Source organism: Gossypium arboreum, chromosome 13 (genome assembly GCF_025698485.1).
Source record: "Gossypium arboreum isolate Shixiya-1 chromosome 13, ASM2569848v2, whole genome shotgun sequence".
Lineage (NCBI taxonomy): Eukaryota > Viridiplantae > Streptophyta > Magnoliopsida > Malvales > Malvaceae > Gossypium > Gossypium arboreum.
In genome coordinates this window covers 126,705,049-126,720,497 of record NC_069082.1, presented here as the reverse complement: position 1 = coordinate 126,720,497, position 15,449 = coordinate 126,705,049, and the positions used below count along the sequence as shown (strand labels likewise).

At 30.3% G+C, this 15,449-nt stretch overlaps 1 protein-coding gene across 1 annotated transcript; it reads left to right on the top strand.

The window, feature by feature from the left end:
- The first annotated feature begins 7,776 nt into the window (after window positions 1-7,776).
- LOC108475736 (probable 2-oxoglutarate-dependent dioxygenase AOP1) lies at window positions 7,777-10,431 on the top strand. Its single transcript, XM_017777726.2, has 3 exons — window positions 7,777-8,304; window positions 8,812-9,130; window positions 9,873-10,431. The coding sequence occupies exons 1-3, from the start codon at window positions 7,928-7,930 to the stop codon at window positions 10,158-10,160; spliced, it is 984 nt and encodes a 327-aa protein (XP_017633215.1). The 5' UTR covers window positions 7,777-7,927; the 3' UTR covers window positions 10,161-10,431.
- Window positions 10,432-15,449: the final 5,018 nt, after the last annotated feature.

Sequence of the window (15,449 nt, the reverse complement as noted above, 5' to 3'; positions counted from 1 at the left end):
GTTTCCCCAAACTCACCCTTTTATTTTCATCCACGCAGAAATCCCTAACCATAGTGGGCTTGGAGCTATGAGGGAATTCGAGTGGCCACCCGCTCGAAAGTTTGATTTTCTTCGGTGAATGGACATCCTTTTAATTACGTTTGAGGTTTTGGGCTTTTAAATGTAATAAGGCCGCTTATTTATTTTTGATGGTTTTAATATGTATTACTAAGATAGGTAATACTTATTTTAACTGTTGAAATTAGATAGCTTTAGGCGCGTTTTCAAAAACAACAGTTGATTTCAAAATAACACGACAACAAGCAAAGCTTCCATAATGAAAGTATTTTCCAAAATTAATCACTTTTCCTAAAATGACTTAATCGAATCGGTTTCTTAGAAATATCCATGACGTTAAGGTGTGGCAATGGCGGTATGCATGTCTAGGATTGGATCCGAAGGGAGGTTGGTACTTAAGCAGTCCGATGGACTCACCACCTCTTTTCCGGTTTCCTACCTGGTGCACAGCTTCCATTCACTTTAACCCTTAATGAATTAATCTTTTGAACATCAAGTACGATTTTCTAGACTTAGAATGGAATTTTTTTTTTTACGTTTTTGATGTGGCATGCCGGATCCGGCCATAACTTCTGGGCCGGGTTTGGGGTGCTACATTGCGAGAGGTGAGATGAGCCTCGGGACATGCTGAGGTATTTTCAATTTATGTTTCAAAAAAATCAACTCATATTGCGAGAGGTGAGTTGAGCCTCGGGACACGCTGAGGTATTTTCAATTTATTTTTCAAAAAAACCAACTCATATTGCGAGAAGTGAGTTGAGCCTTGGGATACGCTGAGGTAATTTCAATTTCTGTTTGTCAAAAATCAACTCATATTGAGAGAGGTGAGTTGAGTCTCGGGACACGCTGAGGTATTTTCAATTTATGTTTCAAAAAAATCAACTCATATTGCGAGAGGTGAGTTGAGCCTCGGGACACGCTGAGGTATTTTCAATTTATGTTTCAAAAAAATCAACTCATATTGCGAGAAGTGAGTTGAGCCTTGGGACACGCTGAGGTAATTTCAATTTTTGTTTGTCAAAAATCAACTCATATTGCGAGAGGTGAGTTGAGCCTCAGGGCACGCTGAGGTATTTTCAATTTCTACTTTTCAATTTCTGCTTTTCAAAAAATCAACTCATATCGCGAGAGGTGAATTGAGCCTCAGGACACGCTGAGGTATTTTCAATTTCTGTTTTTTCAATTTATATTTTTCAAAAATCAACTCATATTGCGAGAGGTGAGTTGAGCCTCGGGTCACATGTCGAGGTATTTTCAAAATCTAATTTTCAAATTAAGTTTCAAAAACCAACTCATATTGTGAGAGGTGAGTTGAGCCTTGGTTCACGTGCTGAGCTATCTTCAATTTTTGTTTTTAATATCTGTTTTTAAAGAGTCAATTCATATTTCGAGAAATGAGTTGAGCTCAGGATCACATGCCGAGTAAAGAATAAAGATTGGAGCTAATTAAAGACACCAGATTTTGTCTCCTTGAAGTTGCAGTGGAACAGATTGAAGTTGCAAGTCTTATCTTTCTGAAGTTGCAGCGGAGCTGATCGAGGATATTAGATCTTACCTTTTTGAAGTTGCAGAAGAAGAGACCACAAATCTTATCCCATTGAAGCGGTAGAAGAGCAAATTGAAGTTGTAAATCTTAAGAGAAGACTGAAGCCATAAATCTCATATCCATGAAGTTACATTGCATCAGATTGAAAACTACAAGTCAAATCTCTAAAGTTGCGGTGAGATAGATCAAAGCTATAAGACACAGTGCACTAGAATGAGGCTACCTAAAGAAGAGAAGCATCAAAGAAGTCAAGACTCGGCAAAACCAGGCAAAATTGGTCTTTCTTTATGTCTTTGCTCTATTCCCGTTACACGACAATGGGCAAAGAGGGGCAGTTGTTGTAGGCCAATTTTGGCCCAATTTCAAACCCTTTTACAAATTTGACACACCTTAGCCAACACCCCTAAACTACCAACCCATTACAATTAAACCCACAAAACCCAAACCCGTTTACAACATTTTAAGCCTAAACAACAAACCCAGTTAAACCTAATTACCTAGCCCAAGCCCAAGTACCCTATTAGTCAAACTAGGGTTTCAGAAAAGCTGAAACCCTAGCCACCCTCTCCCCACTTGCCTCTGCCAAAGTCGGCCAATTGTCCTCTGCACCACCAGCTCTGCAGCACCGCCGTTCACCTGTAAAAGAAAAGACATTATGCATAAAATATTGAAAGCTTGTAAAAAATAGATCTATATAAGCCTAGAAATCAGTTTGTAAGAGGGAGGATTTTTTTTTTCCTTTTCCCATTGAAATAAGAACAGACATTCAAGTAGAATAAGCCAAAAATCGAGAAACTGAAATACCAAGGATCAAAATCTAAATGCTAAAGGTGATTTTATCATTTTTTTTATCTATTTTTTATTTTTAATCTATTTAATCTCATATATATATATATATATATATATTATAAACACATAAAAAAATAAATAAAAAAATACATACATTTTTTTAAGGGAGGTGGCCGGCGACGGTGATGGCGCGACGGACGGCGGTGGCCCGGTGACCGGGATTCCACTAGAGGGGGTGAAGGCTTGAGAGGATTTTTAAGGGAGGGTTTCAGTTTTTTTTCTAAGAAAGGAAGGAAATGAATTTTTTTCAAAAAAAACTTGACTTTTATAGCATGGCAAAACGGCATCGTTTTGTGCCCAAGGGATAGACGCTTAAACGGCGTCGTTTCACGCCAAACCCACGCAGGTAACCCGACCCACTAGAAGGATCCGCGCGTTTTTTGTTATTAGGGTAATTGCGCATGCGGCCCTTCCGCATTTTTATTATGTTTTAATCTAGTCATTTCCTGTTTTTTAATTCTGTCTTTTAATTTTAACTCCGCTTCAATTTGGTCCTTTGACCATTTGGGGAAGGGATATTGGAGCGACGTCGTTTCAGGGATAAGGCATATTTGCACAACCGATCCCTCCATTTCATTCGCGCGTTCTATTTGGTCCTCTTCCTTATTTTTATTTTAAATCGGCCCTAAACTTTTGCCTTATGTTTAATTTAACCCTTTTTAGTTATTCTTACTATTTTATGATTAAAATTAATTGATTATTATTATTATTAATATTAGTGTATAATGTTATTATATATGTATATATTTAATGTATATATGTGTATATATTTATGTAGTATTATCAATAATTGTCTTGTAACATTATATTTATCTCTAATAAGCATATATTATGTGTATATTTTAATACTATATTATATATATTTTTATATATGTTAGGTACATATGTCTCCTAATATTTATATATATATATATATATATATATATATATATTATTATGTATATATTTTAATGTCATTAGTTATATGTCTTTTATGTTGTTTTATATATATATTTCTAATACTATATATTATATACTTCTAATACCATTACTATTTATATATGTACATACTTATGTATTGTATTATAGTTTATTTTATTGCCAATGTATGTATATACTGTTACTTTATATCTATTTATGTATCATTATTAATGGTTTTCACTATTATTAATTACTATTCCTAGCATATATATTATGTATATATTCTTAAATACTATTATATATATATATATATTTTAATACCATATTATGTGTATATTATTATTATATTTATTTTTATTCTTATTATATTTATTATTGATATTAGTACATATATTTTGTTATACGTATATCTATATACTTTTTATATAGTATTATTCTCATATATCATTATATTGATTATTATACTTATTATTTTCACTATTGTCATTTATTATTTTATTTTAATATTATTATGTATTATTTGGTGTACATACATCTTTTTATTATTACTATTATTATTATCATTATTAATATATGTCTATTATATATGTATATATCTTTAATATATATATGTACATATTTATTATTAATATGTATTTTCTTTCTTATGTTTTTATTATTTCTAATGTATTGTATATGTTCATTTTATATATATTATATATACATCTATTATGTATATGCTTTAATATTATTATTATGTATACACTTTCCATTTGTATTATTACATATATTTTAATATATATATATATACCTAGCATTATTAATATAGTTTTTTAATATTAAGTTTACGTCACCTTACTTATTATTTTTATATGTTTATATATATGTTCGTTCTTATTTCGTGTTTAGTAATATTGTCATCATGTTTAATATCGCATATGTTGTTATTGTTTTAATATTGTTATCGTAGTTATTATTTGTTTCGACGTATTTCTAACTTTGTTATGTTTTGTTACCTCCCATTTTTGTATCATCTCGCTGTTCACCGCTTTAAAGATTTTTATTCATGTTCTTTTTTTTAATAAATAAGGCAATGTACCGATTTAACATTAAGCCATCGATTTCATCGCTATGTTGGGTGAAATTCATCAGCTCGTGTTAAAGACGGAACACCCTTCAAAAAAAATCGAAAACTAAAAATTCTCATTTTTCAATTGAATCACGATTAAATGTCAAATTGAATTCGTACTTTTGAAAATCAAGACAACACGTTGTTTAATAAAGGTACCAATTTTGGGCGTCGCGAGGGTGCTAATACCTTCCTCGTGCGTAACCGACTCCCGAACCCAATTTTTTCTCTGGCTTTTGACGTAAATCTAAACTCGGCCTTCTTTTGGTTTTAAAAAAATAAATTTTCTTGTAAAGAGGATTTATTAGGTGTCTGATCACACCTAGGAAAAAAGATCGGTGGCGACTCCCCTTTTTTAAATAAAATCAAAAGTCGATTTTTAAATTTTCAATAAATCGCTTCAACTAGCGACTAAAACAAAAATTTTACATCGCTACACAGGTGTCAGAGGCATGCAACGTGCGTGGAGGTAGCAGACAATGGTGGCATGCGGCGGCTGAAGCTTGGGGACAGAGGAAGGAGCGACTAGGGTTCCATTTTTTTGGAAATGTTGTTGGGTTAGGGTTAAATCTGTTTTGGGCTTGTAACTGAGTAATGGGCTAGGTTTAATTTGGGTTTGGTTTTAATTTTGTATTGGATTTTTATTATTTAGACTTTTAAATTTGTTTATTTGAGATTTAGTTATCTGGGCCAAAATTAACTATTATAATAACTATTCTCAAATAACAGTTCTTCTAAACAACAACTATTATAAACAATAATTATTGCTTTAGAAGAGATATAAAATTGAAATCACTCAAATAAAACGTTTCACGAAAAACCTGAAATAGTATTTCTAAAAAAAAAAATTGAAAACACCCAGCTATAAAATTGCACTTACTTTAAAAAAATCTTTAAAATATATATTTGACGGAATTTAAGAATTTGAAGGAAAAAAAAGGTAAAAGTTGCCGTGAATCCTTGACACAGCCAAAAAAGTCACCACAATGCACATGTTTCGACAAATGTCGGCATTAATTTCAATGAGTGTGGCAACAAATTTCATACGTTGGTTTAATCAAAATTGGAGGCTCAAATTTTTGTTTGTTATAAATATCACAAAACATGGACCTACCTCCATTGAAATCAATTTGCATAAACTAATTGTTGTTGATCAAGTCATGAAGCTTTTCACTAAGGCTGAATTTATAAGTAAGGCTATGCAAGCAAGAACTGATTCTGTTCTTTCCGTCACTTGATAAATGTTACTGCCACACATAATTTGATCCAGTTTAGAACTTTTTCATTGAGTGTGGATTGACATGTAAAGCTATGCAAATACTAAGTAATATTAGGATGAGTTTAGATGGGCGATGCGTTTACCTATGGTTAGTGTAAAAACAGCAGTGGCGGTGAGATTAGATAATGTAACGATATTGTAGCGTAAAACAAAAAGTAAGCTAAACGCACCGCACCGCACCGCACCACACCGCCGCCCCAAACAAAGCCTTAGTATACTCGTCCCTCTTTATAATAGATTTATTTGTCTATTAAAATTTTATTTTTTATCTGTTTATCTGTTATAGAGAAATAACTATAATTTCATTTTAAATTTAGGACACTGTTATAAAGAACTAATTTATTAAGAAATATATTTTATAATTATGGTTGTTATTGTTATAATAAAATATAAAATATCGGCTTTGCAAGAAATCTAGATGCTATAACAAAAACTATTATAGAGAGTAGATGTTATAAATAGAGAGCACGGATTGTATATGTTTTTCACATGCATGCATGTGTTGATATGTATGTTGCCAAATATAATTGCCAATAAGTACGGAGAGGGGAGGATAGGCAATCAAAACTAACATTTTTTTTTTTGTCTGTTGATAAATATCATATAATTAGATTAAATTAGTGCACACTAATTGTCATTGATTGCGTCAAGAATTTCTTTATTAAAGGTGAATGGACACGTTACGCAAGTAAAAATAATATTTATTTGATTTAATATTTATAATTTATAAATAATATTATTTTATATTGATATATTACATACCTTAATAATTATATTAATTTAATATAAAAATAAATATATATTCATTTATTTAACTGTATATAATTAAAATTAAATTAAAATTTTATACATATATATATATAAACTATAATTCAAGTTTCAGATATATAATTAAAATTAAATAAAATTTATTTATAAAACATTTATCCCTTGAATTTTGTTTTCACCAGTGCACACGTTTATTACACGTTGTTATATTCATGAGAAATAAACTCTAATATTTTTTTTCATAAAATCAAATATTTTAAAATGTCTTTGTTGAAATTAGTGAATATGAATAGTCATGATTTCTTTTCCAACAAATTCTACTCATGTGAGGAAAATCAAAGGTTTAGGGAACACCGACGAAGTAAAAGATTTCTGCTCCTTAATACTTTTCCGTTTTGAGGGGCCAAGTTCGTATCTATCCCCCACTAGCATGTGTCCCTCTTGTAAAACGTAATACTTTTGACCGCTGCAGTGCACCTCTCAATACGTAATCTCATGCAAAAACAAAATTTTGACTATTCAACCGCTTCAAGTGTTAATATAAAACTTACGTACCATAGTCCCTACGATGGAATTTAGAAACCGTGCATATAATTGTCTATTATGAGCTGCGTACAAAAGTACTTTGATAATATTCTCGTAAATTATTTATTTATTTGATTAAACGTAATATTTATTTAATGAAATAATTATTTTATTTCTATTATTTATTTTTTGTAATAGTTATTTTTGGTATTACCAAAGAATAATTATTTCATACAACATTAAATAAAAATTTTAATTTTCAGATTAATCTTTTAAAACGTGGACTTAAAAATATAAAAATAAAATATTTAAATATTTAAATATAATTTAATATAAAAATTATATTAAAAAATTATTAAATTATATTTAATAATAATATTATTAAAATTTAATAACAATAACAATAATATTTACCTAAAAAAACTGTTAAGGATATTCGGTCATTTCAAATTTTTTCTTCCGCTATAACAACATCATTCTATTTAACCAAACATAATAATACTATTATATTCTATTCTATTACAATGAACCAAACTAGTGTTAAGAATTTATGCTTTTTATATTTGTGAACTCAGCCGGCCGAACTCTCATTAAGCAGTTCATACTCAAGTTTTGCATTATTATATAATCAAGTAATTTTTTAATTGATGTAATTTGAATAATCAACCACTTGATCTGCTTCTTCCTTATATTTGTTTTCCTTTTGTTTTTATTATTCAACCACTTCATGTGCTATGCTCGGATAATCAAATTAAAAAAATTGGGAAGTTGAAAGAGATGTTAATTTACAGGCTATAAATAGACCTAAATCCCTATGTAAAGAGAACCAAGTTAATTTACAGAATCATTTAGTTCAAGGAAACATTTCCTTAGAGTATTAAAAAAGGTTACCAACATGAGTGTTGACGCTAAGATTGAGTTTCCAGTCATTGAGTTCCGTTCGTCGGATTTGGAGCGAGGAACCAATGGGTGGTACCGATTGTGCAAGAAAGTTCGAGAGGCTTGTGAGATTTTCGGTTGTTTTGAGGTGGTATATGACACGATTTCGACGGAAGTTCGAGAGGAGATGTTTAGGTTGATGAAAGAACTAGTTGAGGTCCCAGTGGAGAGGAAACAAAAGAACACTAGTCCCTTGCCTTACCATGGCTGGGTTGGACCATGCGCTCAAGTTTCTTTGTTGTATGAAGGCTTTGGGCTTGGAGATGTCTCCAACTATGATTCTGTTAAAAACTTTGCTCAACTTATGTGGCCCGAAGGTCACCCACGCTTTTGGTAACAACAATTCTTTGACTTTTCTAATTTCACAGGTTGGCTTGGTTTTAATAATTTCTAGTTTAAGTTGAGTGAGTTCTGAGTTATTTGCTTTTTATAGTTAAATTTACATATCTATTTTTATTTATTAAAATAGATGTCTAGGAAACGCTAATAGATTATATGTATTGATATTATATGAATAATCAGGTAAAATTTTAGGCTGTCAACTAAATCAGAATGGAGTGACTAAAGACTTAATGTCAAGTCCGGCTTTGACTCTGACTCTTACTCTATTATGGTATTTGATATTTGAATAACCCTTAACACCAACAACTTAAAAAAATAAAAAATCATGGGTTTGCATGTTATTATCTTTTTCACATAACATATTTGGATAGAATTATAAATTTTTTCACATAACCTATTTGGATTATGAATTTATAAAATAATTAGAATTATAAATTTGGAACATTACAAAATCTTGAATCTAACAAAACAGGTTCACTATTTGATCTTTTGTACCAGTGACACTATACATACCATTGGAACACAATTGGAGGTGCTAAACAAGTTAATCTTGTTAATGATAATTGATAGTTATGGATTAGCAGAGGACTCACTGAAGATAAACTACACAACGTCAATGCGGATGATGAAATACATGACTCCTCCACTGGGGGAGTATGAGATAGGACTCTTTCCTCATACTGATAAACCGGTCAGCACAATAATTTGTGAAGATCAAATTCCAGGATTGGAAATTGAGGTCAATGATGGTCGATGGATCAGACTGACTAATTTATCTCCTTCTTCTTTTGTCTTCATGATTGGAGATCCTCTCAAGGTATGTTTATATATGGTTAATATTCAAATTTTAATTTATTAAAACATTAATTTGCCTCATCTTTATTAATAAACTATAAAATATAAGTACAAATTGTTAAAATATGAATTACATAAAAATCATAAAACTTAATTATTTTTAGTTTTTTTGTGTTGTTTGAGATTTTGAGAAAATATATATTCTTTTAATGAATTTGATTGTTACTATTTTTCCTCAAAAACCATTATATATTCTTGAGCTTTCCCTTTTCCTTAATATTTTCTTTAACTATTTAGTCGAAAAGAATTCACTTTTCACAATCATTGACTTTGTTTTTTTGGTTGTTTGTGCGTTAAAACTATTATCCTTTTATTTATGTATTGAGAAATAACTATAAATAGTTCTAAATATTATGTAAAAAAAGAGTATAAGACTCCAAAAACATGCAAACAAATCAAACACCAAAATAAGGGTAACAAGACTCCAAAAAAGGAAAACTTAGGCCGTCAATGGTAGACCCCAAGTCCCCATCATACCAAAACACACCTCATTAGCCCCGCATAAATCCATAAACATTGCCACGAATCCATAAAATAACAACAACCCAAGCAAGAAATCATAAGTCAAAGTGATGTCAACAATTACCATAAAATATTTATTGACGTTTTTATATTAAATTTCAAGTTCAAATTATGAATAACTTGTTTACCATGCTCATAATATAGATGTGAATACTTATCGATATTGATTTTGAAAATTGAAGGCATGGAGTAATGGGAGATTGAAATCAACGAATCACAGAGTGATGATGAGTGGAAATAAAGATCGTTTTTCTATAGCATCTTTTATCATGCCAAATGAGGGTACCATAATCAAGACACCCAAAGAGTTTATAGATAAGGAACATCCTCAACTTTTCAAGGACTTTGATTTCATGAAATTCTTCTTTTTTGCCTTTTCAAACCCAGCAAGGCACATTGATAATGGCCAGCTGCTCTATGACTTTGCTGCCCTCTCACCACCAGTTTCCAATGCCCACATGGACAAGTAAAATCCCAGTTACAAATAATAAATTGAGTCCTATACTCAAGATCTGCATTCTGGTACTGTATTACTATGTTATAGTTACTTATAATTGTGTGATTGTATCCAGATGATCTGCACTCTCGTATTGTATTACTATGTTACGGTTATTTATGTGATTGTATCGTGCTAAAGGTTACTAAATTTATTGTGTAATTGAGTTCGCTGATTTGTCTTTTTAACTTTTAAATAAATAAATAATAATTAAAGAGTCCAAAAAACTGTTGCTTGTATGAAAATCTTCTAGCTGACTTTCTTTAATTGCCTACATCATTTTGGGTTAATTCCATTTTAGTCTCATATTGAACCAAAACTATTCTAAACTAAATAGGAATTTTTGGTAGCACAATTTCTTGAAATATAATATTATTTATCTCAATAAAAAATATTATGTAGAAAAGAATTATTCTAAACAAAAATATCTTATGCAAGAAGGGTTTAGTAAAAATAAATAAGTAAATAAAACAATTATATACTTGTAAAAATTAAAATTCATGTTATGTAGAAAAGAAAAAATATTAAATTTCCACCGCCCCTTGATTAGTTTTTGTTTTGATAAGAGAAGAGAAAGAACAGAAAATTTCATGTATAAAAGTAAGTATATTATAGGAAAATATGACAATTTTCTCTTAAAAATTGAAAATGGTATGCTAGAAGGTTTCTCTAAAATTTTAAAACAACAAGCTTTAAATTAATAATAATAATAATACCACAAATTGCTCTAAAAAATTAAGAAAAACAAGTTATAATAATTTGGAACATCATGTCTTGCTTTTCCCTAAAAATTTGGGAATGATAAGCTAGCGATTTTCTCGTAAAATTTGGTAATAATAGTTGGTAGTGCTTGGGTAAAAAAAGTGAGAATAACTAAGAAAAATAACTAGATATAATGTTTTTGGAATAATATATGGTGACATTTCCCTAAAAAAAAACGTGGGAACATCTAAGTGAAGCGTTTCCGAAATAATTTACAATACTGTTTTTTGGAAAAAGTGGAAACACCCAAATAGAGTGTTTCTAAAATAACTTGTAACAGTGTTTCTTTAAAAAGTGGTAACACCCCAGAATAATGAGAAATTATTTTATGTATTTTTCTATCATATCATTTATAGTCACTTTTCAATTATTTAATGACATTTTAGTAAAATTTTCTATGTTATTTATACATAATTTTGATAATTTTTTATCCTAAACCCGAATCAAAATTTGGATTTGAGTTTAGGGTTAGTATTTGAGGTTTAAGGTATATTTAAATTTGAGGTTTAAGGTTCAAGATTTGAGATTTAGGGTTTAGAATTCAGGATTCAAGGTTCAAAATTCGAGTAAAAAATTACCAAAATTATTTATAAATAACATTAAAAAATTAAAAGGGACCATAAATAACGATTAAGAATAATCTATAAAATAATTTCTCCTGAAACAACTAGCTATAGAGTTAAAAAAGCAATTTTTCAGTTGTATTCCTAGAAAATATAAAATTGCACTTGCTTTAAAAAATCTTTAAAATATATATTAATGGAATTTAAAAAGAATAAAAAGGGTAAAAGTTGCGGTACGGAACGAACAAAATTGGGGATTGCTTGACTCAATTTTTAAATTAATAAACGAAACAAATATTATAAAGTTTATATACATGATAAGTAAATATTGAACATAAATATTTTGGTTTATAATAAATAATTTTTTAAAAAATTGGGAATAGTAATTCATTACTATTCCTTAAAATTTTGAATAGCAAGCTTAAATTTTGGGAATAATTGATTTTATATTTCCTAAAATTTTTTCCTCAGTCAATAGATTACAAAATAAGACATTGGGAATTACTTTTGGATCGTTTATCATTAATTTTGGATTCAAAATTAAGATTACAAAATAATTGATTTTGAATCTCATTTGCATTTATTTATCTTTTTAATATTTTTCTTTATTTTATGCATTTTTTAGATAACTAAATTTAATTTAGATATTTTCAATTTAAAATAGGTGGATAGAAGCTTGAGGCTCGGGTTTTGAGACCGGAAGATTAGATGAAGAACCAAGGCAAATCATAGCTGAAAATGAGGAGTTTGGAATAACTTTCATAAAATATTTATTGATGTAAATTTTAGATCTTGGTTTACAGATTCATAACGTTTAAAGTTCTTTTATGAAAAAAAACTGAATTGTAGAAAAGAAGGAAAAGAAGAGTTTTCAATTGATGCAGGCGGTGTGAGCCATACAACATCGATTTAACAGCCAAGTGAATAAAAGAAAACTTTCAAATAATTTAAAAACTATTTTATAATTTTTTTTAAATTTAGTGACCAAAATATAAATTTAATAATAATTTAGTAATATTTTACACTATTATATTTTATTACACATGTTAACATCCTAATCTCCTAGTTGAAATTTTTATTCCATTGCATTGCATAAAACAAATAGCCTTAAATAAATAATATGTCTTTTTTCCTAGTTGACTTTCGCTATTTGTGTATGTCATTTCGGGCTATTTACAAGAATTTAAGTGCAAATTAGCTATTTATTTATTTTTCATATTGACCATATGTAAATTGTTTGGTTTGAATTTTGATTATTATTTTCTTTTTTTGAGTGAATTATAAGAGAAGAGTAAAAGTTTTAATAGCAACGCGACTCGAATTCAGATAATACTTAGAGTGATGAATATCTTAATCATCATATTAACACACGAGATTTATTTTCCTAATTTTTAACTGATCTTAATTTTATATTAGTAAATGAATCACATTTATGAAAAAGATATGGATAAAAGGAACATTTAGTCAACTTTTAGAAAAAAATGGAGTTAATAGGAGAACAAATTCAAAGTTCAAAATTACTGCCATCTATTATAATATTTTATTACTAACTTTTTATTTGTAAGAAACATAGATTAAACAACTTAGGTGTAACATTTATGAAAGAACATCGTGTATTAATTCCTTTTGTACGGTATTACAGGTCAACTTATATCATGTTTTCCTAACCATCTAAAGACTAAAAAAAAACCAATGAATTGAGTTCTAGATTTTTTTTGTCCTACTTGTTTAATATCATATCATATCATCTACTATGATGCAATGAATTGAATTTATATAAAAAGTATAGATTATCATATCATCACCTACTTGTTTATTGGTTATAATGCAACGATTTTAAAATAAAATTAATCTTTTACAATCAGGAACGAAGTCAATGGGGCTGGTAGGGCCCCCGGTTGTAATGCCTTAAATAATTTATTTATGTTTTTGTGGATTTTAATACAAATATCTGTTTGGTTTAGTGGTTAAATGTTTTGGGTGTGTGTGTGAGGTCTTAGGTTCAAGTATCCTTTTTACAGAACTTTGTTATTTTTGATCCAAGCCTTATCCTCGTTGAGTGAGTTTTTTTTAAAATTGTTGGTTAATTTATATTAGAATGAGTTTATTGGTTTGTGTAGTAAGGAGTTAGAGTATTGGAAGTTTTGTGTTTGAATTTTTGCGTGAGCAAAGGTGTTAATTTTTGTCAGGAGTGCCTGTTAGAGTTTCAATTGAGTAAAAATTCTATGTGGTTAGTGGGGAGAAGAAATTTAGGGATATGTTGGCATATTCTTTATTTTTTTTTTGTTTGTTATCTTTTTCTCTCACCTTCAAAAATCCCCAAAAATTTGACGTTTTCTTTCCTATCAATTTGCAAAGTCTCCATTTTTTCCCTTGTCTTTTGAATTCTATCACGATATTGTCACTCAATCTTGGTGTTTCCTTGAAGTTACAGTGGAATAGACCAAATCTACAAGTTATAAATCGTATCTCCCTTAAGTTGCAGCGGAGCAGATTGAAGATACGAATCTCATCTCCTTGAAGTTGTAGCGGAGTAGATTGAAACTACAGTTCCTATATCCCTGGAGTCGCAGTGGGTTAGAATGAGGTTACTTAAAAAAGAGAGGCATTGAAGAAGTTGAGATTCGATAAGACCAGACAAAATTAACCCTTCTTAAAGTTTTTTTAAAAATAGTTTTGTTACAAGCCCAATTCGCCCGGCCCAAAACCCGTTTATAACCCCTAAACCCAACACCAAACTAAATTAAAACAAGCCCACTACCCGATTACAAGCCCCAAAAAAAAAAGAATAAAACCCTAGCCCATTCCTAATAATTTCAGAAAATAAGAAAAACCTAGCCCCTATTGCCTTTAGGCGCCGAACCTAGCCCCGAGACTCTGTCACCGCCACTGGTGGCCACCTGCTCCACCGCCAACTGCTCCTGCAAAGAAAAGACAGGATTAAATACAGAAACAGGAAGAAAACAGAGAATGTGGTATTCGGCTATATATAGCCAAAGAGAAAATGTAACTTTTTTACGGACAAAAAAAAATACACGAATATTGAAATACAAAAAGGAAAGTCAAAAATCAAAAGGTGATTTACGAATGTTCTTGCTTTTCTTTCTTTGAATCTGTTCCCTTTTCATATTTTGTATGTACTATAGCATAACAAAAATATAAGAAAAAAAAAGAAGTCATACCTTGTGATTTGGCCGTCGATCCCCTTTTGCTTCGCTAAAATCGGAGTTAAAAAGGGAAAATCCGAGGCCAATAAAATAATATATTCGAGGCTTGTGAATGCCGGTCGCCGTTCCTAGCGGCGGGCTGTCGTTTTTTAAGGAGAACCATTTGAATCAGCTGAGGGAGATGAAACGGAGAGGCTGGGGCTGCATTTTTTGTTTCGGCCGAATAAATGGAAAAAAGGGGCTGTTGTTTTTGACATGTTTTAAGTGGCCAAATGAAAGGTTTTAGGGTTTCTTAACCTAGAGCATAAAACGGCACCGTTTAGGGCCTATTCCAGTGGCTCCAAAACGGTGCCGTATGAGCCTTAACCGTGCAACCTGACCCGATACTCAGGGGATCCGCGTGTTTTGGTCTTTGAGGGGTAATTGCGCGTTTGATCCCTTGCCTTCGCGCTGGTATCTAATTGAGCCCTCTGTGTATTTTTTGTTTCTTTTATTTTTTCCTTGAGATTTGTATATTGTTGCAATTGGGTCTGTGCCTTAACGCAGCGTTTTGGGACCTGGAAAATTTCCAGATCTGATCCCTATGAATTCGCGCGCGTCGTACGTTGGTCCCTATCATCTCCCCAATAATTTATTTTATTTACAGATTATCCCTTTTATTTTAAGTTTATTTTAATTAAGTCCATAATCTACATAATGCTTATTTTTAAAAGAATTCACTTAAGCCTTTTATGTGTCGAGATTACTTTATTTATTTTATAAAAATATGTA

Excerpts from the sequence above, each read along its gene's own strand:
- LOC108475736 (XM_017777726.2), top strand. The coding sequence starts at position 7,928 with ATGAGTGTTGACGCTAAGATTGAGTTTCCAGTCATTGAGTTCCGTTCG. Across the intron at positions 8,305-8,811 it reads GAAGGTCACCCACGCTTTTG|TGACACTATACATACCATTG; the intron begins GTAACAACAATT and ends CTTTTGTACCAG. Across the intron at positions 9,131-9,872 it reads TGATTGGAGATCCTCTCAAG|GCATGGAGTAATGGGAGATT; the intron begins GTATGTTTATAT and ends TGAAAATTGAAG.